Here is a 23,974-nt window from a genome sequence, read left to right on the forward strand (position 1 = left end):
ATAAATTATATAAATATATAATTTACAGTGTATATTATTATATATTATTGATGTAGTTATATTAGCAAATTAATTTTACATGTTAGCTAATTAATTAATTTGTTTGAGATATATGTTTTGTATTAATTTGTGAATTTGTTTAATTAATTTGTATGGTGGGATTGTTTAATTAATTTGCATACATGCATGAGGCCATGCAAAATTACTTACGTAAATTGTTTGAAATTAGGTTTTTTTTTGCAGGTTTTTGCATTTAGATTTAGACCTAAATTTTATGTAGGTTTTGCAAATGTACGTTATCAGAACAAACAAACAAACAAACAAAAACCAAAAAACTTGCTTAAACCAAAAAAAAAAAAAAAAAAAAAACAACAACAACAACAACAAGAAGTAATAAATGCATTAGATATGGTCGTTAATTTTTGTTTAGATTTTGAAAATTTAGAATAAGTATATAAATGTTAAAAAGGAAAAACAAAGGAAAAAACAAAAGAAAACAAATAACATAGCTAGCTGGATTTATTTTATATATGGTCCCCATATATAACAAATGCATAAAGGTTATAATAAACGAAAAAAAAAAATAAAAAAATAAAAAATAAAAAAACAAAAAAAAACAAAAAAAAAAAACTAGCTAGCTAGATCTATTTTATCTAGGGTCCCCATATATAAAAAATTCATTTAGGTCTTACAAATTTAGATTACGTAAATGTCATAAAAAACGAAAACAAAAAAAATTAAAACAAAAAACAAAAAAAATTACAACAAATAACCTAGCTAGATCTATTTTATCTAGGGTCCCCATGTATAACAAATGCATTTAAATTTGGACCTTAATTTTGTTTAGGTTTTGCAAATTTAGATTATGTAGATGTTATAATTAAAACTAAATGTATGTGTTTATTTGTTAAAAATAAACAAAAAATTGAAACGATGTAATTAAAGAAATACACTAAAAAAATAACAACTAACTAACTAACCTAGATTTATTTTATTCAATTAGGGTTTCAGTAACTAAAGTTATAGACAAGAGTTGGATGACAAAGTTTAGAGGTACGAGGGAATGCAGAGACTGGTGTAGATTATTCGTGGACTTTGCAGTTATGAACTGTACAATCCCAGATGGAAAAATTCACTGCCCCTGTAAGGCGTATCGAAATAAGCAGCGCCACCCGCCGGGTTTCGTATATGGCCACTTGACAAGGGATAAAAGAATAATGACTTTATACATAAACTGGTATTATCACGGTGAGAAGCCTGTCCGATCTCTTGTTGCAGTCTCTAATTTGACTACCACGATCACAGATGCGGGTATAAGCATAGAACAAGGTGAAAACATGAAAGCAATGTTGCGTGATCTATTCGGCATACACGATGTCATAGAAGACAATTGTGAGCCTGAAGTGGTGATGCAAGGGAATGAAGAAACTGTTAATGAAGAAGTCGCTGAAGGTGACGTACTAAAGTACTACAACTTGCTTAAGAAGGCAGAGAAGCCACTTCATGATCGGACCAAACATAGTAAGCTTAGTGCTACTGTACATCTGTATACCTTGAAGTGCGTGGCAGACTTAGTAACACGATATTCTCATCTTTCCTTGAGTTCTTCAATCAATTGCTGCCTATGAGTAATGAAGCTTTGCCGGTTAATACATATGAAGCCAAAAAATTTCTAAGAGACATGGGCCTCGGGTATGAGAAGCTCTCTGCATGTCGTAATGATTGTATGTTATTCTGGAAGCACAAAAATGATTTAGATTCATGTACTATTTGTGGAGTATCTAAGTGGAATGATGAAATTTATTTGGATGAGGATGGTCAATCCATATCATCGACTAAGAAACGCTTGGTCAAGATGTTGAGGTGGTTTCTACTCATACCATGACTACAGAGACTGTTTATATCAGAGCATACTGCCCCCTATATGAGGTGACATGCAGAAGGCCGAACTAAGGACGGTGTATTGAGACATCCGGCCGATGGTGAAGTATGGAGGGCATTTGACAATTTACATCCAGACTTCTTAGCAGACAGCAGGAACATTAGACTTGGACTAACCTTGGATGGATTTAATCCATTTGGAAACATGACCACATCCCACAGCACTTGGCCTATAATGCTTGTATCGTACAACTTGACTTCTTGTGCGTGCATGAAACAAACGTCATTTATACTATCTCTGATAATCTCGGGCCCAAAGTCACCTGGAATGAATATAGATGTCTATTTTCGACCTTTAATTGAGGAGTTACAGAAACTATGAACTATAGATGTACGCACATTTGACATCTCCAAGAAAAAGAACTTTGTGTTGCGAGTATAGTTGATGTGAACAATTAATGACTTCCCGGCATACGCAGATTTGTCCGGGTGGCCTAACTGGGGTGAGAAGGCATCTCCCTGCTGTATGCACTCGACAAGGTCCGGAAGGTTAAAACATGGCAAGAAATCTTGTTATATGGGGCACAGGCGATACTTGTCCATGGATCATCTGTGGATGAGGAATAAAATAACATTTGACGGCAAGCAAGAACTAGAATGTGCCCCTGATGTGCCAAGTGGAGATGAAATCCTTCAACAATTAGAAGATATGGCATTTGGGGATGAGAATGCTGGTAAGGCAAAGACGGATAATAAGAAAAAGACAAGAAACGGAAGAAAAGTGGGCCTACAGAAAGAGGATGAGAGATTGCTAATATATTGTGGAAGAAGAAAAGTGTTTTATTTAGGTTGCCGTATTGAAAAGATAATTTATTGCAGCACAACCTTGATGTCATGCACATTGAGAAAAAAATGAAAAATTACAGTTTACCTCCCCAAAATTGACAGCGTTTTTTAATTCGAACACCAAAGTTTCAATTTTTGCAATCCACCCCCCCCCCCCAAAGTTTCAAATTTTTGCAATTTGACCAATTGTATCTAAAACTTCTCATATTGCCCCTAATTTTTTATTTTTTATTTTTTAAAAAAATTCGGGGTGGCTCTTTGGCCATCTGGCCATTTTTGCACCCCCAATTTTTTTTTTTTTCTAAAAAAAAAAAATTAGGGGCAATATGGGAATTTTGGCATAATATTGGTCGAATTGAAAAAAATTGAAACTTTGTTGAGGTATATTGCAAAAATTGAAACTTTGCTGTTCGAATTGAAAAATGCTGTCAACTTTGGGGGGCTAAACTATAATTTTTCCTGAGAAAAATGTGATGGACAACATACTTAACACAATACTGGACATTCCAGGGAAAATGAAGGACAACCTCCAAGTCCGCACAGACTTGCAAGAAATGGGGTTGAGACATACACTTCATGCGTACACGGGCGAGGATGGTCAAACATATATGCCTCCAGGTTGCCACACAATGTCTAAGGACAAGAAAACACATTTTTTGAAAGTGCTTCGAAATGTAAAAGTGCTAGACAGATATGCCTTGAACATTTTCCGATGTGTTTGACTTAGTGATCGTACGATATCTGGTTTGAAGAGCCATGACAGTCCTGTCATTATGCAACAACTTCTCCATATTGCATTGCGTGGATCACTGCCAGGTAACGTGGTTAAACCACTTGTCAGGATGTCTACATTCTTCAGGAGCCTATATTCAACGTCATTGACACAAGAGGATATGGATTAACTAGAGGGTGACATTTGTTTCACTTTGTGCTAGATGGAACAGGTCTTCCCCCCAAGTTTTTTTACCATAATGGTTCACTTGGTCGTACATCTTGTCCGTGAATGCCAACTCGGTGGATCGGTACAGTATAGGTGGATGTATCCGGCATAGAGGTAAAATAACTTTACGATTATTCATCAATTTATTTTTCCTCCATTATAAAATCGTCACTAACTGTAATAAATGAATTATGTTCATACGTAAGAGCCTTGAAGGATTCAAATCTAATGTGCGCAATAAAGCGGCTCTTAAGGGGTGCATTGCAGAGGGCTACATAGCAACTAAGTTGGTATCATTCTGCTCGAGATATTGAGACAACGCACCAACATTTCACAATAGGGCTCAAAGAAACCCAGATGGTTCAAAGGGGGTGGAAACACGAGTCATCTTCGACCGTGTCACATTGACATAGGTTCACCGATACATTATTAACTCGGACGAGTTCCTTCAACTACAGACGTAAGTTGTGTTAGTAATCTATGCAACTTCAATATCACCTTGCACCCTTAGTTGTGAATTATAATAGAACTAATTTCGTGTTGTAGGGTGTACATGGATACACTTAGGCGATCATGCGATAGGAGGCGAACGACGGAGGATCAGTTGGAAACCTAACATCATGAGCTGTTTTGCGATTGGTACCATGACTACGTAAGACTACCGTGATGTTTAACTATTACAGTCTGATTATATTTACTTTTGGTTCATAACAACTAACAAAACTAACTTCTTTATGGTCAATTGTACGTAATATACTCACAAGTCGATCGATTGGACGATCGATGTAATAAGGAAATAAGTGACAAACTGGTAATGCATTGTAGAAGGCCAAAGGAGACAGCTACCAGATATAACCGATATGTGGTTAACGGGAAGTTGTTTCACACTCTTGAATTCGATGCCGAAAAAAGGACACAGAATAGCGGTGTGTGCGTGCCGACTGTTGATGGCAAAATGTATTATGGGAAGTTAACGGAAGTAATTGAGGTGGTACTTCGACAGGACCAAGTGCATTCTGTTCAAGTGTGATTGGGCAGACAACATGAAAGACAGGTTGTATAAAGTAGACGAGTATGGCATGATGCTTGTCAACTTCAAAAACCTTATCCACCGGGGCTAGCAAATTACTGATGAGCCATATGTGTTAACGTCACAAGTTGACCAAGTCTTTTACGTCGAAGATGAAAGGGACCCTGATTGAGCTTGTGTTGTAAGGACTAAACCTAGAAACGTATACGATGTTGGTCAGGGTGAAGGTCCTGATGATGAATGTGCCAACTACCACGAGTGTGAGCCGCTCCTATTAACCAGCAATAATAAAGTGGATCTGCAGGATGACATTGACTACGTCTGACCAGACTTAGATCCAATATAATCATATGTGGTTCAAAAAAATAAAATTATATATGTAGTTCACATTAATTGACTTGTTTTCTGTTATTTCTTTCTACATTAATTGGTAATTGTGATGCATATTTTATCTATTTTATACATAATTAATTGAGTGTGTGATGTATTTCACATGTTAATATGAGTACTAAGGGGAAGAATAGACGACGGAGGTCCCCACAAGTAGACGACCGGGGGTATAGACTAGTACTTCCAATGCATGTGGAAGGGTCCCAAATAGGGTATCAGTCTCAGCCGTCTCCATACGACACGGAGCAAAAGTTTCATATACCTAGTCCACCACCTACGATGAACAAGTTAGGGATATATTCACATGGCCATATAAAGCGGTTATTCCCCCCCAACGAGAACACATGTTTCAACTACAGTGAGCCATCGCAACCGGAGGACAGCGAGACACAGGGACCCGCGAACGTGGATGATGGGATAGGTGCCACGTATGACTCGCAGCCCAATGACCTTGCTCCAGATGTGTTGGGCAGTCGCCAGCTCCAAACAATAAATAAGTATATATGCTTCAAATACCAATATTGAATACGTATATAAGTTATGTAGTTACTATTGAATTGCAAATAATTAACATCGGTAATTATTAATGTGCTAGGCATCGATCGAGACAGGCGCACCCATATTCAAGTAGTGACCATTAAACTATCGAACAAGACGTGGGATGTTCCCACCGGGCAAAAGGTCGTTTGTGAGTACAATAGAGCGTGGCAGCCCGTAGGATTTAGCGGAATGAAATTACAGAGGACGACCAGCAACATCATAACGAGCGGGAATTATGTAAGATTGCGGGACAACTGGACGTAGGTACTGCCCCGTATGAAGGAGGATATATAGGACGTCTTGAAGATATGGTTAAACTATCTGTTATATTTTAGCATATGTATTTCATTATGTCAAACGTTGTTAATGCGTGAATTATACGTCTTACTTTTTTAACTTGTGCATGTGGACTTTTACATCCCGCCTGAATATAATTTCGATGCGATTAAAAAAAGACGCATTCTGAAATATGAGCGTGAAGCTGAAGAGTTGGAGACACTCAGTAAAAAAAGCGATAAAAATTCAGCCGAACAATACTCTTGACATCGTGAAGGCGAGAATGGATCAAGATGCCGTTTCAAAATAAAACGCATACGACTTAGATGTGTTGTTGGATAAATGGTGCAACCCAAAGAATCAGGTAGGTCACAAGTGTATTTTCATTAATTGTATTTGTGTAGGAGTATGTTGCATACATAAACGCATTGCGAGCAAAAAACAACACACCTCACTGCACCGGGTCGATGAGCTTTGCTAGGGCGACACACACACACACACGCACATATATATATACCGTATGTTAATGATTTTTTTTTTTTATGCAGACATTATCTTTGGGCACTACTCCAACTCGAGCGCAAGCTTACATCTCGACACACACGAAGAAGGATGGTAACTATCCAAATGAAGTGGTCAGGGAGAGATGTATGATTTTTTATTTTTATGATTTTTTTTTTATGCAGACCTTATCTTTGGGCACTACTCCGACTAGAGCGCAAGCTTACATCTCGACACACACGAAGAATGATGGTGACTATCCAAATGAAGTGGTCAGGGAGAGATGTATAAGTACTCACCGATATATATTTTGATAAATTATTTATGTTTAACCTTTTTTATATGAGATACTAACTTGTTATTTAACGTATAGGAGAGGATAAAGGAATTGATACCCATTGACCCGGCATTGATGTCAAGTGTGATTGAAGGGACGGTACGGTGGACACCGAATGACACGTATGCTCAAGCGCACGGAAATAAGCCTGAGTACGCTGGCAGGGTCCGACAGGTGGGTCCGAATGTTTTACCGGTGCGGGGCAGCATATATTCGTACTATACATCGTCCTAGGCACGGTCTCAGAATCTTGGGAACTCCTTATTCTCACAAATGACAGATAGGATTAGAGAACTTGAAGAGAAGCGGATACAACAAAGACGTGCGATGGATGAGATGTCCAAACAGATTGAAGAACAAAAAGCTCAGATAGCAGAGAAAGATGTCATCTTTGAGGCCCGTTTCCACCAGCTTGAGGCCATGCTCGCGTCGACATCTAGATCCGCGCCCAATAGAGGTAATGCTATATTTGTGTTGTTTTTGTTATTCTTCGGTTAACATGACTATAGCCCGCATTGATCACTTTAACTGTTAGAATTGTGTCTCCACAAAATTCTCAGTTAGCAACGCATTGTTCCCGTGGTTCATTTTAGAACTAACGTATATTTGTATCACTGTATTTATGTATTTTGGATTTTTTTTATTGATTATCATTGGTTCACAACTCATTTGCAGGTAATGTGGGCTAGGCGTTGGGGGATGACTATGTTGACTTGGACTGAGCACGTGGTTTATTATCGCTGTTTGTAGATATATTTTGTTACTATTTGTTAATGTATTTGTTTGTATATATTTTATTACTATAGTTTGCTATATGTTTGTTAAGAGTAGTTGGAACAGAGATAGTTTGATTGTATTATTTTTTTTATTGTGTTGGAACGTATTTTTGATGTAGATATTTGTAGTGTTGGAACGTATTTTCGATGTATATATTTGTTTTGTTTTGTGTTGTGTTGGAACGTAGTATATGTGCTGGAATTTTGTTTAATTAATTTGTGTTGGAATTTCATATGTATTGGATGTATATGCAAATTGAATTGAAATTTTATATGTGTATTGAGTTGGGTGTATTGGGTTGGATGTATTGGATATGTTTGATGTATTTGATTAATTGGATGTATTGAATTAATTGGATGTATTGAATATGTTTGATGCATTGGATTGATTGGATGTATTTGATGTATTGGATGTTGTTGGATGTATTGGATTAGTTGGATGTAAATGTGAAAATTGGATTGAATTGAATTGAATTGAATGTAATGTATTGGATAATTTAAATGTAGATATTGGATTGAATTGAATATATTGGATAATGTAAATGTAGATATTTGATTGAATTGAATTAAATTGAATTGAATGCATTGGATATTGGATATATATTGGATATTGGATATATATTGAATGTATTGGATATCAGGTTAATACGTAAATCTGGGTATAAACCTGAATAATTCCCAAAAATATATAAATTTAATATATATATATTTGATTTTTTGACACCTGACCTTTTAACCTTTGAGATATGTCAAAAAGAACACGTCAGAAATGGCTGGTAAAAAAAATGCGATTTTTGTAGTGTGTTAATTTAAGGGCTAATTTTTATTGCCACATCATCAAGTTATATGACAGTCGTATAAAAGTTTACAAAATAACATTATTTATTTTCATATATATATCAGCATATCACAAGAGTAATGTTATTTAATAAATTATAATACGACTGTCATATAATTGGGATGACATGGCAGTAAAAATTAGTCATCGATATTTGTTGATTTGAGAAATTAAGTGAAACCTTTTTTTTTCTTTATTTGAGGAATATTTCAAACTAGAGTAATGCTAAAAATTACATTTTTATTCTACAATGCTAACGTGGCAGTGCTATCTAATCCTTGAATCAATTCTTATTAAAAAGGAAAAAATAATAATAATAATAATAATAATAATTAAAGAGTTTGGTCAAAACTGTTATAACAGCATTATAAGGTCGTTGCGATATAAAAAATGCGATGCAAAATTTCCGATAAGTTCTCTTTAAAAAAAATTAAATTAAATTAAAAAGAAAAGAGGTAATCTGTATTATGAGTTGGGGGAATAGGTAATAATGAGGCGATCAGCACAACATTTTGGAAATGACCGGTGCCTATCCCCTTAACTGATCTGTGCTCCACATGTGCCGGTGTCGCCATCTCGCGATTTAACGCTGATCACAAGAGCAAATTGGAATTGGAATTACTCCAAAGCGCGCCAATAAAACTGAACGCCTAACCAAAAACAGACTCAAAACAAACGCTTTGTAGCTTTCTCTGCATCTCTCCCTCTCTCTCTCTCTCTCTCTCTCTCTCTCTCTCTGCCTTTTCTTCGTTTTTATCTCCTCGATTCGCTTAATCTTGCTCTCTCTCTCTCTCTCTCTCTCTCTCTATAAAGGTTTCTGTCACTTTCTTGGGAAAATTTCACTTTCTTTAGTTTTGGTTAGAAATGACGTCGATTCTGGTGACCGGCGGGGCGGGGTTTATTGGCTCCCACACGGTGGTTCAGCTGCTCAACGAGGGGTTTAGGGTTTCGATCATCGACAATCTCGACAATTCGGTTATGGAAGCGGTCTATAGGGTTAGGGACCTGGTGGGGCCCTTGCTCTCTCAGAATCTCGAATTCCATCTGGTATCAGATTTTACGAATTTTTCTGTTTGGTTGCCTAGAAAAGGAGGGAAAAATTGAATGTTTTTTGCAATGCTAGTTTTGATTTCAGATAATTTAGCTCAACTAGGTTGTTTATTCATTTTCTAGCTTTCTTGACAACCTAACGTTGCGTTTTGGAGTTTGGCTCGGTATGATTTCTCTAAGTGTTGGTTTGGTTGCAGGGTGATCTTAGGAATAAGGAGGACTTGGAGAAGCTCTTTTCTGAGACTCAGTAAGTTAATCCGAGTATGCGCTTCTGATTTGAGACTTTTTCAGAGTTTTTTTTTTTTTTGATGTATTTTGGCATTAGCTTTTGTGCTTATTATGTATGAGACAGATTTGATGCTGTGATCCATTTTGCTGGTCTGAAAGCTGTTGGGGAGAGCGTTGCGCACCCTCGCCGCTATTTCGATAACAATTTGATTGGCACTATCAATCTTTATGAGGTTATGGCGAAATATAATTGCAAAAAGGTATACCTGAGATTTAATATCTGGAACTTATTTACATTGTTTTAAATGCTTATCTATCTATTATTTATTCTGCTAAGTCTTCAGTTTTGGTATATTGCTTATCAAATCAAAACTATTAACTATATATCTATGATTCTTGTTAGATCACTGCTTGCCCCAATTTATAATTAATATTTTAACACTTTGGTGTGGACTCAGACTATTTCTCTATAAATGGGTGGAGATAAAGTATGGAGTCGGGTCCAAAAATCTACTCTAACACCATATTAAATCACTATATATCGTAAAAGTTTAAACTGACAGGAAATGATAAACTTAATCATTTATGGGTAATATTGTAACAATTCCTAAATTGTATATTTGCAGTATTAACTGTGGCGATTCCAGTATGTAATAGTTGGGCGTTGAAGTATGACTTTAATAATATCATTCTAATTTGCAATCATTGTCTCTTGTATGCCCATATCAAACTTAAGAGTTAAAAAGAGGCACAGAACTTGGCTCAGATGACGCCAAGTAGTTATAGCATTCATCTCTGGTTGGATCTTAAACAGAGAAAGGCTTGGTCTTAGCATGTGCACCTTTTTGCATTGATTTCATCACATGTTATCATGCTCTGCCCGTACTGATACAATTAATATTATCCTGTGGGAAAATAGATGGTTTTCTCGTCATCTGCAACTGTTTATGGTCAACCCGAAAAAATACCTTGTGTTGAGGATTTCAAGTTGCAAGCAATGAATCCCTATGGACGAACAAAGGTATGCGTATTGCGTCCTAAATCATGTTTCTTTGGACTTTTTTCTATGCCAGATATGGCATTTGTGTTCGAAGTTGGATAATCCCATCAGCTATTTCTTGTGTTCAGAAGGGTGCAGTTTTTTTTTCTCCCTAACATTGAATTTATTCTATCTTTCTAGCTTTTCCTTGAAGAAATTGCTCGTGATGTCCAGAAGGCAGAGCCAGATTGGAGAATTATATTACTAAGGTACTTCAACCCTGTTGGGGCTCATGAGAGTGGTAGAATTGGTGAAGATCCGAAAGGTATCCCAAACAATCTAATGCCATACATACAGCAAGTAGCTGTTGGCAGATTGCCTGAGCTTAACGTATATGGTCATGATTATCCCACAAAGGATGGTACTGCGGTAAGTTCTTTTTCCAGTTAAGAATTTCAGTTAGGATTGGGTACGAACTTCCCTAGTTGTTGGGTAATATCCATTAGTCCCATCCCATGGGCTTGTCTAACGCAGACCATGTATAGTATTATATTTTTTCACTTACACTCCTTTGTAAGCATGGGACGCTAATATTTGACAAATTCAATTGAAATGTGATAGGTTGTTTCTTTTTGCTGATAAAATATCAAATGTTTTTCTGATAAACAGATCCGCGACTACATCCATGTCATGGACTTAGCAGATGGTCACATTGCTGCTCTTCAGAAGCTTTTCTCAACAGAAAATATAGGTGATCATTCGTCCCGTACACATGTTTACATGTTGATGAATTTGCTGTCTACTATTAACTGTTTATTTGGCAATCATCACAAATTTCCATGTTTTTGAACAAATGCATCATCTTGGTTTTCTACGACAAACTTGTTGTAGCATTTGGGTAAGAAAGTTGAATTAATAGATGGTATACTCTCTTAGGTTGCACGGCCTACAACTTGGGGACTGGATGTGGAACATCTGTCCTTGAAATGGTTGCCGCATTTGAGAAAGCTTCTCGCAAGGTGACTCTCTCTCTTTCAACTAAATATTGGGTACATGCTGGATTTTCTTCTTATTTTATGTTTTTCAGAAAATCCCCATCAAACTATCTCCAAGGAGGCCAGGAGATGCTACAGCTGTTTATGCTTCTACAGATAAGGCTGAGAAAGAACTTGGTTGGAAGTATGTAGTTATTACATTTGTTCTTTTATTAGAAGTTGCATTACATTTATATTCTTTCAAATTTCTGATGATACAACTTTGACTATGGATCCTCTATACTCATACCCGATTGTACTACACAGAATATGCTATGCCCATGATTACATAGCTGATAAATGGCTGATAATTTTTGTTAAATCATCACTTAATCCAAAAGCTTAAGTTTATAGTAAGGGTTTGAATTTAAGCATTGAATTTATAACTCTACGTGTGGATTTAACCTCTCCATTAATAAGTGAGGCCATACGAGGAATGTTTAATTAAAATAAGAGATGAATGATGAAACAATCACACATATATGGGAAAATAATCTAATATGGAAACCATAAACCCAATACAGAAAATTTATATTCTAACAATGTTCATGTGTCTTACCATTGCAAGTTCTTACAGCTAATCTGGTGCCTTTTTCAGGGCGAAATATGGAATTGAGGAGATGTGCAGGGACCAGTGGAATTGGGCAAGCAACAATCCATGGGGGTACCAGTCCAAGCCTTGAATGGCATGCTTAAGCGCGTAATATACAGGTTGTACAAACCCTTGTATCACATTCTACCAAACTACGCCCCACATTTTTTTTAGCTACCTGCCTTGCCATCCCGACAAATAAAATGTATAAACTTTTGTAGATTTGATCTAATTCTGCCATAGTCAGGATGAATTTGTTTGTAGCAACAGATGAATTTCATAAATGGTTTACTGCAATTGATACTGAATGATCTTTCATCAATCTTCCTAGACTCTTCCTTAAGTTTCTTAAATTGATTGGAGCAACCCAAATACTGCAGATGAAGGAATCCAAACCTACTGCTCAGAATTCTGCCTTTGAGATTACATATTAATCAGCATGTTTTTTAAGGTGTATTCCACGGACGGGAATTGGGTGTAATTAGCTACTGCACTTGTTTGGGCACCAACCACCTGCCTGCCATATAGACAGTTAATTGCACTTGATCCAAATTCGAATTTCACACCAATTTTTTTGGGTAATGAAATATGGGTGACAATTCGCGTTAGGTTGTATCAAAAGTTATCAATGAACTCACTCACATAGCAAAAAGATTTATTTTGGTAATTAGACAGCTGAAGTTGGCCAAAAAGATGACAATGCAAATTGCTCGACAAAATCGAGATGTTGGCCCAAGAGTGGATAAGCATAGCTTTGGGATCAGTACTTCATGTCATCCTGGCATGGTCTAGCAGGAAACAGATAGATTAGGATGTTGACGAATGGGCATGGATAAACTTCTCTTTTCTTTTTATGCATTTGACATTGCGTGCAGCAAGCGCATGGTTCTCTGATTTGCTATGTACTTCTAGTTAAAGAAGAGAATAAAAGTTGACATGAAACGAATACCTTTAATCCTCCTTTGAGTGTTGGCTTCCAACACTCTATCCACCGTGTCCATGATTATCTGACCTTCACCACAGGTCCACCACTAAGCACCAAGAATTACCCTTGGCAGGAGCTTATACGGCTTGTTTGTCTAGACTTTTCTAAGCTTGTTTGTCTGTGTTTAGAAAAGAAAAACGTGCAAACATTTTTTCTTGAATTTTTTGCTCTTTTCTGATTTTTTTTTTTTTTTAATCTTTTCATTTTTTTTTTCTAAATGTTTATAAGGAATAATTTTGTATTTTTTCACCAAATGGGACATCGCACAAATTAAATGTTTGGGAGGATATTGCAAATTGCTTAAGATCAGAAAATGGGTATAAAACATTGTAGAAAGAAGTATTCGAATATCAGTCTCATTAGTATCCTCCCAAATCCCACCAATCGAATTGCTTTTAGAGAAATACAAGACGTGTAGATGTGGATAGAGGAAGCCTCAAAAAGCAAAGGTCAAGCAATAGGAAATGAATCAAAGAGTAGGGAACCTCTCACTGGTTTTTGGAATTCCATATTTCTCGTCTCCTGCCTTAATCCTTTGCTGGCTTGAATTAATTCATTCTTTTTTTCTTTTCTTTTTTTTCTTCGCTTGTAAGAGTAACTTAGAGGATGACCCACCTAAACCCATATATCTTTGTCATAATCAAACGTCATATCTCAAGCAAGCATGAGGAAACTGCTTAGGGACCATATATTGCCTTTTTCAACCTTGTTTTAAAGGGACCAGAATTTCCTATTTGAATTCTAGATAATTCGGACAGGAAATGAGAGAAAGTCGCAGGTCTTGGGGTGTCTAAGCAAGTGAACCTCATACCCTAAATAGTCCAAAGACTTGCTCGGATACCCTGGGACCCCACCCCTTCTCTCATTTCCTACCTGAATTCTTATAATTTTAGGTCTCGATTCATTTTAAAGTAGCATCAAGTTGCATTTGGAAATCGGTACCCTTAGGGTTTGATTAGGGTTTAGGGTTTTGGGATAATCTTCTTTGACCTCATGTAATTACTTATTAGTGTGCTCGCATGTCCATAACGCCCTAAGCATGAAATGAAATGAAATCTTTACATAACATAACCGTCATAACGTGAGTCAACTTGCTCGATGTAGGGTTTGGAAAAAAAGGAAGAGAGTGAGGCTAGAATGTCTGCTACAATTGCAATGGTGGAGACAAACAAAGCCAATCTGCAACATTGTCATCCATTGCCAAAGATCAGTGAAAATATCAAATTATCTTACATCTGGAACTTGACAATTGATAATCAATTGGCAAAACCTAGTTGGATGATCACAGCTTTTTGCCCACAAAAATCAAGCTGGTAGGAAGATATCTTTGTTATAATAGTGCGAGTTATTATTAGTGTTAGTTTGATTTCGTAGTTTCAAAACGTGCAATTTATATAAAAAAAAAATTAACGATTTTTAAAAGTTGTTAATGAAAATATGATTTTTGAAAAGCTTCTTGTAAAATCGCAATTCGGCATATAAAATTGCACTTTGGCCTATAAAACCGTACATTTTAAAAAAAAAACACACCCCCTTGCCAATGGTTTTAAACTAAGAATTTTTTCATGTTTTCAAAACAGCCATTTTTTTTTTTTCAAACCCACTCCCTAATGGAACACTTTCATCAAATTTGTTTAAAAATGATCGTCTGGCCTACGAAATTGCGGAACCAAGTCCAATGTCTTCATATAAGTGCTGCCTAATTCTAACCACATTTACTTTTGGCTACCTGACTTTCAACACTTCAAAGGTGCATGGGACATTGCCTATAGAGACATTCTCATCTCATATATGACCTCTTGACTATTTTAGCTTCATTCTTGATCATTAAGAAATGTTTCTTCCAATTATTTGATATTATTATTTTCTTCTGTACAAAATATTCCTCTCATTGAAGGCTGAGTAATGTCCTCCATAACTTCCCTTTCAATTGCCACTTTTGCTTCAGGCTGCTAATCATTGCATTCATGCTCAACTTCTCAAGCAACTTTATGCTGTAGTAGATAACAGCAGAATAACTCTTCTTGTTGTTGCATATTCTTAACTCTCTATGAGAGAAGTTTTCCTTTTTTTCTGTGCATTTCTCCATCTCCTCAGAGAGGCTTTGCCTCCTCCCTTGTGCGATTCTTTCAGGGGGAGGAGGTTGCTTTCTCCCTCCTCCCCTCTTCCCCTAAGCGGTCATTTCCCTCCCCCTCTCTGTCGCCAGTTCTCCTTTATTTTCTTCCCTTTTTTCACCTAAGCAGCAATGCTGCCGTTCTGCCTGGTCGGCCCCTCTAGCCGCATTCCACCCCCTGCAATCACGCTGTTCTCGGTTCTACAATGGTTCTCAGCTCCGGATTTCTCCCAGCCAAATATGTCAACCTCCGTTCCTCCATAGCTCCGACGCGCCTCACCAGGGTCTTCCCCATCCTCCCAGCTTCCAGTCGATGTCTTCTCCGCCTTGTTCCAGGCACCACGCGTTGCCGCGTGTTCTTCAAGCTATTGCCAAAAACTCTACACCAGTCTCCATCTGCCATGTCCTCTGTTCCAGCCGCTATTCAGTGAGCTTTTTTACTGCTTTTTTATTTTCCTTGTATTTTGCAGCTCTTTTTGTTGTTGTTTGCTGCGTGTTCTGATCCTTATGTGGAGACTTTTGTAACCAAATTTGTGTTGATTCCTCTCTTTCTTGCAGTCCCTACATCAGGCTACAACAATGCATTTTCGACTTTAGCCTCTTCGCCGTGGTTGTTGCAAGTTCCAAATGGGGGTTCATATAGATTTGCCTTAATATGTAGCCCTTTTGCTTCTGTGACTGCCTTGTGCGGTCCCTTGAGAAGACCGGGTCACTTGTTTGACCCATTTCTAAACTATTGTAATTATTTATGCACTGTTTTAGTTTGTTTTGAGTTTGTTGTTGAAGAGCCCACCCCATTTTCGATTGTAGGATCACCCACTTCTTATTCCTTTAGAATCAAAAGTGGGAAGGATTCTCTCCCGTAACCCTTTCCTTATTAATTAGAAAAAAAAACAAAAATAAAAACCCTCTTCTTCTTCGTACTTATTTTTTTTCCCTAACAACGGTATTCCAAATCTCAATATAAACTTCAAGTCACTACACAAAATTGCAAATTATATAGATGTGCCCTGTTTAGTGATAACCTTGCACTCAGCAACTGATACAGGAATAGACTAGCTCCTAGAACATAATTCTAATATATCTTAACAGAAGCAGGAAAAAATAATGCGAGAGAAAAAAACTGTCTATGTTGATTCAGGAAGAAGGATTAATGCTAAAGATGTAAAATGTCTTGTCACCTTACAGCTGGAGTTTTTTCTTCCTCCGAGACAAGAAGTTTGCCCTCTGTGAACTCACAAAATGGAATGGGAATGCCAAGCTGCTTCTGCAGCTTCTTCACAACAAAAACTTCTGGCTCTTCACACATGCTCACCACAGTACCCTTCCTGCCAAGCCGACCCGTCCTGCCAGCTCGATGTGCATAATGAATTGAGTCCGTGGGTAATTCTAGATTAACCACAAGATCGCATTCTGCCACATCCAAACCCCTGGCCGAAAGTTCATTTGTCACCAGAATTCTCAACTCCCCATTCTTGAATTTTTTTAAAGTTGTAGATCTAGCAAGCTTCCCAAGATCCCCATGTAGCTCTGCAGCTTTTATCCCGCGAGCCTCTAGCTTGAAGACGGCATCCTTCAGCTGCTTACTGTGGTTCATGAAAGCTATCACAGACTTCGCATCAAGTGCATGTACACATCTTCGTAATGTATCAACCTTGTGTTGTAACTTCGTGACACAATAGTAGTGTTTCAAAGAGGGAGGGAGGCTCTCCACTGCTGATGCCTGAGGCTGCAATTTTGAGTCTGAACCTGAATTGGACATAGGTCCCGATAACTTATTGGCTCCTGAGGGGAGAGATTCAAGTGGGATTACTTTTTTGGCTTGTACAAGAAGTGGGTCACAAGCCCAGCTCCTGGCTGCCCTTATGACCGAAAATGGCACCGTCGCAGACACCATGATGGTCTGACGTTCTGCCCGAGGGGCGACTGAGCTTTTTGGTCCACGAGGGTCCCCACCTGATCTCCTGCCTACATGTTCCAGTATCCGGTGCATGCTCTCTCTAAAATTAAAAGAAATGAGCTCATCCACTTCATCTAAGACCAAGAAACGACATCCATGGGTGGGAAGCTTTCCAGCTGCACTGATCTCTGCGATCCGACCAGGTGTACCCACAACAATGGCTGGCTTGTTTTTCTTGAGAGCTTCTTCCTGCCTTGATCGGTTTGCACCCCCTACAAGCTGCTGGACGACCTTTCTATTTGAAGGTCCCAAGATCTTCTCAAACTCCCTTACTATTTGCATGCCCAGCTCTCTAGAGGGAGCCACAATTACTGCTTCTATCTCCATTTTCTTTGCAGATTTTCCATTATCATCAGCAGGTTTCTTCTTCAGTGGACCAACTTCAGAGAGTATAGGAAGAAGATAGGCCAATGTTTTTCCTGAACCAGTGTAAGACTGAATCACAGCATCGTGATTCTTAAGTATGGTAGGAATCGCTGCAGACTGTACATCAGTTGGAACTGTAAAGCCCTCACTCTCTAATCTCTCTATTAATAAAGGTGGGAGGCCAAGCTCAGAAAAAGACTGCGCAGAAAATGGAGCTGACTCTATTTCAAGCAATTTTTTAGTCCCAACTGCTTTGATTTCATTGTTTCCAACTGCATTGAGTTTACTCTTGGGAACTTGAACAGGAGAATTCAACTGCTTAAGTTTATTTGTTTTGTTCTTGTTCCTTGAATCAAATTCATTCTTGAACCCAAGGCTTGCAATGGTAAGGGGCCCATGGTCCTGCTCAACCCTACTCAGAAAACGTACACTTCTGTGCAACCAGGCTGTCCTAGACACATGAGATAACTTTTGGAAAGGTAGTGACTCTCCAACAAGAAGGAGCAACCGCGTTGAGGCTAATGTTGGCATCCTCTGTAAAGTTTTTCTAATCAGTCATTATGTAAGCTGTCTATAATAGCTTATACCAGCAGCATATGAACAAAAATGCCAAAACGGAGACAATAACCCCTCGAGCTGCAATTTTGAACAAATACATAGGACCCAGAGTTATAATAATGTAACAAATTAGATCGATACCTTCTAGCTCCTATGCATGCAAGAACAAGTTATCCAATTTATCTGCAGCCCAGATGCAAGTAGAAAACATAATTAACACACTCTAATATGTTAACAAACCAACTTAATAGAAATAAATTCACATCAATTAAGTTAAATAATCAAAAAGCCTTAAGCAATAGGCACTAGTAACTATATATTCTAGTTCTCAAGTTCAACCGCAAAATTCCCAATTGTAGAGCAGCTAGAGCAGACAACTGTTAATCTTCTTATCATATAAACACATAATTAACAGGTTCCATACCACTACAATATTCTTACAAGAGTATAATCAAGCATCAGCCATTCATTATAAGGCACTGAAATTCTATTTATTGATAATAATTCTTATACGTTACTATTAGTATACTATAAGGCACTGAAATTTTTTGCTCTTCAAACACTTGCAACCAAACAACCCCATTTGCCTACTGGTTGAGGCACTTTGTCAAACAGTGGCTATGCAAACAGATGGGAATTTGTAGTTGGCCCTAAAAATGAACTGGGTCGAAACTGAGCCACATAGGTAATAAGACCCAGTTTGGTTTTCCAAAGAAATCTATGAAACTTTCAAGTAAAGAATTTTCTATGCCAACAAAATCGTCAAATAGGAGTAGATAACAAAATAAAGACTTAAAACTATTGCATAAGAACTCAGATTCCCATTTAGCTATCCACAAAGAGAGAGAGAGAGAGAGAGAGAGAGAGAGAAGCAAACCTACGACGCCGTTTTCGAGCTAAAACAAGTGCTCATTGTTGCTTTGCTTGTGGCTTTCTTTGTGGAGAAGAGGAAAGCTCAGAAGAGCGAGTATATGAGTAGCTTGAAGGGGTTAGTTAATTGGTAGCGTACTGCGTCGTTTGGCTCTCGCTTCTCCACTGGTTAGAACTTGGAAATATCTGTGGGCTGGATTACCTTTTGTTTTGTGATTCGGCCCTCTATTCTATTCGGATTTTCCTTTTCTTTTCTTTTTTTCCTCTCCAAAAAAAAAAAAAAACTAGTTTATTATAAGTTTAAGACAATAATAGAGTTATTAATTAAATAATTAAATTTATTTTATTATTTTTTAAAATATTAATTAAGTTATTATATATATATATATATATATATATATATATATATATATTTTATCAATTTAAACTTTAAGAATAAATGATTTTGAATTCAATCTTTACTCTATAGTTTATTTTCAATTTTCAATTAAGGACAGTTTTTTCTTCAAAATGGGTTTGAAAAATTTCTTGAAACCCAGTCTATTAGACTAACATCTCCAACATAATTTATTAAATTGGCATGTGATACTCACATGCATTTTTAACACGTGTTAGTTTAATAGACTGAAATTTAAAAAATAAATAAATAAATCTTACTTAGTTTCGGAAGAATCTTACTTAGCTTCGAGACACCTTTCTTTTTCGTCGATGGATGCTGGAGGTATAGTACTGTCACAGTGACAGATCACAAGGGGAAGGTGCTTCAAGCACTGATTCACTATATACGTTGATAAAAAGCAAAAGCAAACACCAAGGTGTATGTATCATTGCACCACTTTATTGGTACGAACTTCATTCTCTCCCTCAATCTTTTCTTTCCTTTGTTAATTTCTTTTGAATATTTCCTGCATATTTAGAGGTATGATTTCTCTGAAGCCAATATTTTATTTTTGTATATATAGTTGTGAATATGATATGATGAACAACATTTTAGAACTTCCTGTGTTCATGCTAAACAACTTGTTACAAGATTTCATTAACTGGTATTGGGGCTGTGATTTGATTGTTGTGTGTATATATATATATATATATATATATGAAAAAATTGATTTTGATCATGACATTAACATGATTTATCGCCTAAGTTTTCGTATTTGTAGCTTTAAACTTGCCATTTTGGTTGCAATTGTTGCCAATCAGACTGTTGGGAACAGTGACAATGAAGAGTTCATCTGCAGTTTTCTGACTCCTTTTCAGTGCAGTGAGGGTTCAAGTTGACAAGTCCTTGGCGTGCTATATATGGGCGTCTAAGGCAACAAGAAGAATCATAGCCACTATGAAAAAAAAGAAGTAATTCAAGCCTCAACTTTTGTTTATTTATTATATGTTCATCACCATTTACATTTTTTTTTTTTTTTTTGGGGGGGGGGGGGGGCAATGCTTACGATCAGTTGTGTGTTCTAGAAAACAAAGCAAATATATATATACATGTGTCATGAAAACATATGCGCCAGCAACATATTTTTGTGGCCGCGTTTTTTTTTTTTTTTTTTTGTTGGTGTCGGCGCTTTCCGAGCACCGGAATAGGTGTATTTTTGGTAGTGTACACACACATGAGCAAAGAGAGAGAGAGAGAGAGAGAGATTTTTATAGATGCATTTGCTTTCAATTGACTACCCCAGCATGATCTTTCAAACATGGGTGTTCTTTAGAAATGAAATTACATCTTCTATTGGTGTCATGTTGAGCATATCAGCAGCTAAAATGCAGATTTTGGGTGCAATTTACAAACTTCTGAGCTTTTTAATGCTTAGATTTGACTTCAGTATTCATTGATTTAAAATGAATCATGTAGGCTTACATCAATTTGTTTTGTTTAGGGGGTGTTTAAGATGGGATGAAGCTAATCTTGCTGAAATTGAGGCAAATAAACCTTCAAGGCAAAAGATTACTGAACCCAAGACACCATATCCCCCAATGATTGGGGAAGATGGTAGGGTGATTTTTGTTCTCCCTTTTGAAAACACATTGAATATTATGCAAAGTTATACAATTAATAATAATTAATTAACTGTTGATTCTTATAGGTTCACTGTCTCCTTTAAGGGACTCTGTTAATGGAAGCATTGGCCATTCTGCACATGCTGAAGCTCTAAGAAATGCTTTAAATGAAGCAGTTTCAAGTCAAAAACATTGTCAGGGATGGACATCATCATCTGAAGATGAGGCTGCAGATCCCATGAAGCAAGCTGAAGGTTCTTGAATTTATCTCAACCAAAGAACTATATGTGTGCATTACATGTGTCTTTTTCACTTCTTCTTTGTCCGTGCTTTTAATTTAAGCATGGGCAAAGAGGATAAATGTAATTATTTAATTAATACTTTAACACATTTTGTTGTGATTTTTCTCAGATTTTGCAAAGATAAGGCATGGCATGAGCTTTAACGATCGTAAGAGAGAACATTATGACGAGTTCTGGAGGGTGAAAGAGCTCAAGAAAAAGGGATGCTTGCTGGAGAATGAGAATGATGAGGATGATGATGCAGGCAGAGGGAGGTATGATTCATCTTCTTCGTTTAGTGATGGGGTGAGAGAAATACACATTGAAGGTGATGATGAGAGTCATCGAACAATAGTCATTCATGGAGATGCTGAGAGTTTGCCTCAAAGACAAATCCTTCCATGCTCAAACACTTAGAATCAAGCCGCCAAAGTTGAAACTAAGTAATCAGTCAGACCTTTTGTTTGCATCTATTCTAATTCAATGGGTACACAATATAGCACATTGCAGTCCAACAAAGTTTTTGTTCAACATCCATGTTTGTTTGTACATTTCTGTGTGTGTTTCAATGTCTTTCATTGTCTCCTTTATTAGTCAACGAAGGAAAGTGCTAATTGACATATCCATTCAACATCTATCATATTCAGTACATTTTTCCAATGCCGAGGAACTACATCTCCCGTTCAAATTGCGTGTAATTCGAACAATTTTATAGAGAGTCATGAGTCTAGGCAAATAGACTCTTATATATTAAATCACCAATTATTTCAAAAGTTTAAACTTATAGGAAAAAGTAAATTTAATCACTTAATTAATACTTTAACACTCCCCCTCACTTGTGAGCTCAAACTCTATTTTAATAGGTGAGGCCCAATACGTGAAATATTTAATTTAAATGGGGTGAATTAACGGAGTTAACATTACCTTGTTGTGGGGGCTATTCAAATTGTGTGTAATTTGAACGTACAAAAAATTTGAGAAAATTTTCATCCTAATTTCCTAAGCGGGTAAGAATTAATTACTCGATATTCACTTCTTCTGTTTTTGGGAAAATTACAATTACAATTATATATATAAAAAACAAATTTAGGAGTGCAAAAATGGCCAGATGGCCAAAGGGGTGGATACGGACACCCCAATTTTTATTTTTTTTTAAATAAAAAAATAAAAAATTAGGGGCAATGTGGGAAGTTTTAGATACAATTAGTCAAATTGCAAAAATTTGAAACTTTGGGAGGGTGGATTGCAAAAATTAAAACTTTGGTATTCGAATTGAAAACGTTGTCAACTTTGAGGAGGGTAAACTGTAATTTTTCCTCCTTTTTTCGGTTTAAGCCAACTAATTTCATCACAAGGGATACTTGTGAATACCCTAATGTATTCACTAGGTTTGCACATTTACAATAACCTTATATTTGCCCACCCTTTCACTAGTAGAAGTATTGCATGCCTAAATCTTACTCTTTTTAATTGTTGGATAAAGATTCGGTGCAAGATCTTTATTGGGTATGTGATTGTATGGATGGGCCTCGCTTATTCGACATGTGTCCGAACAATCTTAGCATGTGGTGTTAAGATTGCTCGGACGCCTATCCAAACAGGTGGTGTTTCAAATTTTCTATGAATATGACCCATTAAATCAATTCTCAATTTTTAGTTTTTAAAAAAATCAAAACTCAAAACACTTTTTAAAATTTTACCAAACAAACCCAATTCTTAGAAAACCTGCAAGTTGAACAACCGTTTATATTTTAAGGAAACCTGGGTTTTAGATGAGACAGTCTAGAAAACCTTATTTAACATTATAATGTGTTAGAGTATACCATATTTTTATTTAACAACTATCTCATAATATTGATACGACAATTTCAATTAATCCTTGATTTTTTATTTTTTATTTTTTTCACAGTGGCAGATCCAAAGGTTTGTTGGGATTAGTATGTCAACATTGTAGGTTAATTCTAAAATAAAAATATAATTTCTAACATTTCTCAATATGTTAATATATGAATAAATTTAAGAGTAAAGTTTACTTAACCCCCTCAAACTACCACTCCAATGACAATTTACCCCTCAAACTATTAATTACAATAATTTACCCCCCAAACTATCAAAATAATGACAATGTACCCCCCAAATGCTAACAAAATGAAGAAATTACCCATATAGAATTTTCAATAAGACAAAAATACCCTTAAAATTTTGAAATAAAATTAAATTTTAGTATTTTTTTTTATTTTAGTAAGGGTAATTTCATCATTTTGTTAAAATTCGGGGTACATTGTCATTGTTTTGATAGTTTTGAGGATAAATTATCGCAATTGATAGTTTGGGGAGTAGATTGTCATTGGGGTGATAGTTTGAGGGGGTTAAATGTGGACTTTACCCTAATTTTTTTTTTTTTTTTTTTTAATTTTTACCCTAAATTTTAAATACTTGAATTATCTTACACATAAGCGCTAAATGATAAAGGACATTTAAACCTCTACGAACATGAGTAATACTAGAAATTGCATTTTTATTCATAACTATTCTACAATGCATATGTGGCAATTCTAACTAATTAACTATCAGTTTTTGTTTTTTTTTTTTAATGACTAAT

General features: G+C 36.5%; 3 protein-coding genes across 8 annotated transcripts; 2 read left to right on the plus strand and 1 right to left on the minus strand.

Annotated features, from left to right (window-relative positions):
- Positions 1-9,074: 9,074 nt before the first annotated feature.
- On the plus strand, positions 9,075-12,560 carry LOC132173386 (bifunctional UDP-glucose 4-epimerase and UDP-xylose 4-epimerase 1; the record flags this gene model as incomplete). Its single annotated transcript, XM_059584880.1, is given in 9 exon segments — positions 9,075-9,402; positions 9,603-9,652; positions 9,758-9,893; positions 10,553-10,654; positions 10,814-11,041; positions 11,282-11,363; positions 11,549-11,631; positions 11,700-11,791; positions 12,245-12,560. Coding segments are annotated over 9 exon segments (1,041 nt in total). The 3' UTR covers positions 12,330-12,560.
- A 3,755-nt stretch (positions 12,561-16,315) lies between these two features.
- LOC132173385 (DEAD-box ATP-dependent RNA helicase 47, mitochondrial) lies at positions 16,316-19,213 on the minus strand. Of its 4 annotated transcripts, none has more exons than XM_059584878.1 (3): positions 19,102-19,213; positions 18,362-18,403; positions 16,316-18,196 (listed from the first exon to the last, which is right to left on the minus strand). In XM_059584878.1, exon 3 carries the CDS (start codon positions 18,191-18,193, stop codon positions 16,514-16,516), a length of 1,680 nt encoding a protein of 559 aa, XP_059440861.1. In that variant the 5' UTR covers positions 18,194-18,196; positions 18,362-18,403; positions 19,102-19,213; the 3' UTR covers positions 16,316-16,513. The 4 variants fall into 4 exon arrangements, with proteins under 4 accessions (XP_059440861.1, XP_059440859.1, XP_059440860.1 ...); XM_059584876.1 differs by having other exon boundaries at positions 19,098-19,213; XM_059584877.1 differs by lacking the exon at positions 18,362-18,403 and having other exon boundaries at positions 19,098-19,213.
- A 662-nt stretch (positions 19,214-19,875) lies between these two features.
- On the plus strand, positions 19,876-21,892 carry LOC132173387 (protein phosphatase inhibitor 2-like). 3 transcript variants are annotated; one of them, XM_059584882.1, is made up of 5 exons: positions 19,876-19,933; positions 20,353-20,440; positions 20,971-21,083; positions 21,178-21,345; positions 21,503-21,892. In XM_059584882.1, exons 2-5 carry the CDS (start codon positions 20,427-20,429, stop codon positions 21,787-21,789), a joined length of 582 nt encoding a protein of 193 aa, XP_059440865.1. In that variant the 5' UTR covers positions 19,876-19,933; positions 20,353-20,426; the 3' UTR covers positions 21,790-21,892. The 3 variants fall into 3 exon arrangements, with proteins under 3 accessions (XP_059440865.1, XP_059440864.1, XP_059440866.1); XM_059584881.1 differs by having other exon boundaries at positions 19,916-19,933; positions 20,329-20,440; XM_059584883.1 differs by lacking the exons at positions 19,876-19,933; positions 20,353-20,440 and adding an exon at positions 20,784-20,867.
- The last annotated feature ends 2,082 nt before the right edge of the window (positions 21,893-23,974 follow it).

This window comes from Corylus avellana, chromosome ca3, assembly GCF_901000735.1.
Source record: "Corylus avellana chromosome ca3, CavTom2PMs-1.0".
Classification (NCBI taxonomy): Eukaryota; Viridiplantae; Streptophyta; class Magnoliopsida; order Fagales; family Betulaceae; genus Corylus; species Corylus avellana.

What these genes read in the sequence shown, in the direction of transcription:
- LOC132173385 (XM_059584878.1), bottom strand. Translation starts at nt 18,193, where the DNA reads ATGCCAACATTAGCCTCAACGCGGTTGCTCCTTCTTGTTGGAGAGTCA.
- LOC132173387 (XM_059584882.1), top strand. An exon ending in CCCAATGATTGGGGAAGATG is followed by an intron (nt 21,084 to 21,177) that starts GTAGGGTGATTT and finishes TGATTCTTATAG; the next exon opens with GTTCACTGTCTCCTTTAAGG. An exon ending in TCCCATGAAGCAAGCTGAAG is followed by an intron (nt 21,346 to 21,502) that starts GTTCTTGAATTT and finishes GATTTTTCTCAG; the next exon opens with ATTTTGCAAAGATAAGGCAT.